The sequence below is a fragment of the Mandrillus leucophaeus genome, unplaced genomic scaffold (genome assembly GCF_000951045.1).
Source record: "Mandrillus leucophaeus isolate KB7577 unplaced genomic scaffold, Mleu.le_1.0 Scaffold270, whole genome shotgun sequence".
Taxonomy (NCBI): domain Eukaryota; kingdom Metazoa; phylum Chordata; class Mammalia; order Primates; family Cercopithecidae; genus Mandrillus; species Mandrillus leucophaeus.
The window spans coordinates 667249-669836 of record NW_012102810.1 but is presented as its reverse complement, the minus strand read 5'-3'; the positions used below and the strand labels follow the sequence as shown (position 1 = coordinate 669836).

Below are 2588 nucleotides of genomic sequence, written 5' to 3'. Positions count from 1 at the left end.
CGGCGAGTCGGGGCGCCGCACTGTGACGGCGGCGTTCTGCCTGCGGAGGCCTCCAGAGCACGAAGCCGGAACAGCAGCGGCAGGTGGGAAGGGACAGTGGCGCCCACAGAGTGGTCTTTTGGACACTAACAAGAAGCCTGGATCAGGACCAGGGGAGCTCCTGCAATCTCCTCTGTTCATGTAACTAACATCAAACTCGAGCCACTGCCTCAGCCCTCCAGCCACCATGCTGAAATCCACACCATCCCCACCTCTGGAAAGGACGCCCAGTTGGGGCAGCTTGAGAACCTCCTGTGTGCTGGGTGCTCTCCATGCTCAGAAACCGCGACACAGGCCGCCAGTCACTAAGCGCCAAGGCATTAGACTTCGCAGAAGCCTTCCCAGAGGCTGCCAGGACAGCGCGAGGCCCCGGTGCCGGGCGCCCTGCAGAGGCTGCAGAACTCGACAGGAGGGGCGGGAGGAGGCTCTGATGCAGCGGGTGGAGAGGCTCCTGACCCGTGTGCTGTGATCTTCTCTCCCCAGACCATTTAAAGGGAAGGAGAGGCAAGGAATCCTTCAGGGAGCATCCTGCTGAAGGCAGGACAATGACCACGGGGGCTCCGGGCTCCCCTCCCGGAACTCCACCGCTTTTATCTTTATAAAGACAGGGTCTTACTATGTTGCCCAGGTTTCTCAATCAAACTCCTGGCCTCAAGCAATCCTCCCACTTGTGCCTCCCAAGTCACTGGGATTATGTGCCACCTCACCCAGCTATGAAGGGAAATTTAAATCCAGTGGGTTAAAAATGTTTTTAAACATCTTACAGTTTACAGCACTTTTATTTGACCTTTATTGATTTATTTGCTCCTGATAGCAATGGCATGGGTTAGACAAGTATTGTTGTCTTGCTTTTACAGTTGAGAGAATTGTATGAAGTGCTTATGTAATGCCCACTTTCTTGTTTTTAAATCTCTTTTGTGTGTGTTTGCTGGCTTGCTTGTTTGGACAGGGCTGCAGTGCATTGGCACAATCACAGCTCACTGTAGCCTCGACCTCCTGGCCTCGAGGAATCCTCCTGTTTGGCCTCCCAAAGTGCTGGGACCCACAGCCTATGGCTATCAATGGTCTTAAACCAAAAGCCCCCTTGCCCTTGCAGTTAGCCCCAGCTGCTGTGTGGAGGGGCCGCACCGAAAGCGGAGTGCAAGGAAGGTGCAGGACAGGGAAAGGGAGGACTTCCCGGCTCTTGCCTGCTTCAGTGAAGGGGCTGGGCGGGGTTCGTCTGTGCGGAGCTGTGGTAAGGGCCATGTGGGCTCAGCCTTAGCCCTCATGGAGGTGTGCTGGGGGACATGCCGGCCCTTACCCCTCACCCCCCACCTCCCACAAGGCACCCGCAGGGGATCTGGCCTCTGACCTCACAGTCCATGGCCTGGGCAGCACGGCAGCTCCGACTCACTCCTAGTTCACGGTGTCCCAGCGGCGACCTGGAAGAGGACACACACAGAGTGGGCGGCTGCTCCCGGAAAGCCCCAGTCAGGACCCCTCGGGAGGACAACGCAGCGGGCTTGGGCTCCAGAAATGGTGGCTGAGCCCAGGTCCTGGCCTGACCAGAGCATCCTGGGTTTCTTTCCTCTTGGCTGGAGCCAAGCTGTTTCCCTCATTCCAGATACTCGCCCAGGCACTCAGTGCCCTGGGGCCAACCCCACAACTGAATTCAGCCCTCCCATGCCACCCCAGGAAGACCTCAGGCATCAGGGAAATAGGGCCGTCGGCTCACAAATTATTTTATTATCATAAAATGTAAAATGTTTATAGAGAGAGAGAATGGATTTGACAATTAAAAAATTAAATCTTCCGGCTAGACGCAGTAGCTCATGCCTGTAATCCCAGCACTTTGGGAGGCTGAGGCAGGAGGATCACTTGAGGTCAGGAGTTCAAGACCAGCCTGGTCAACATGGTAAAATCCCGTCTCTACTAAAAATACAAAAATAGGCCGGGCGTGGTGGCTCACGACAGTAATCCCAGCACTTTGGGAAGCCAAGGCGGGCAGAACACGAGGTCAGGAGATAGAGACCATCCTGCCTAACACAGTGAAACCTCATCTCTATTAAAAATAGAAAAAATTAGCTGGACGTGGTGGCACGAACCTGTAGTCTCTGGTACTTGGGAGGCTGAGGCAGGAGAATTGCTTGAACCCGGGAGGCGAAGGCTGCAGTGAGCTGAGATCATGCCACTGCACTCCAGCCTGGATGACAGAGTGAGACTCTGTCTCAAAAACAAAACAAAACAAAACAAAACAAAACAAAACAAAAAACAAAAATAAGCTGGGTGTGGTGGTACATGCCTGTAATCCCAGCAACTCGGGAGGCTGAGGCTGGAGAATCGCTTGAATCCAGGAGGCGGAGGTTGCACTGAGTCAACATTGCACCACTGCACTCCAGCCTGGGTGACAGCTCGAGACTAAGATTGATCTGAGATGACGATTGCTTGCACCCGGGAGTTCAGGGCTGCAGTGAGCTAGGATGGTGCCACTGCACTCCAGCCTAGGCACAGAGGGAGACCCTGGCTCTAAAATAAAAGAATGACCAGTCTGGGCCAGGCACAGTGGCTCA

At 54.6% G+C, this 2588-nt stretch overlaps 1 protein-coding gene across 3 annotated transcripts in view; it reads right to left on the bottom strand.

Annotated features, from left to right (window-relative positions):
• The window catches only part of BID (BH3 interacting domain death agonist), a 52216-nt gene that overhangs the window by 16484 nt on the left and 33144 nt on the right, over positions 1–2588 (bottom strand). For 2 of the 3 annotated variants that reach the window (XM_011984618.1, XM_011984620.1), the window contains one exon: positions 1391–1460. The exons of the other annotated variant lie outside the window; for it this stretch is intronic. In XM_011984618.1, the coding sequence (XP_011840008.1) occupies positions 1391–1460 (70 nt within the window). Of the gene's footprint in view, positions 1–1390; positions 1461–2588 lie in introns of those variants that run through there. 3 annotated transcript variants of the gene reach the window in all.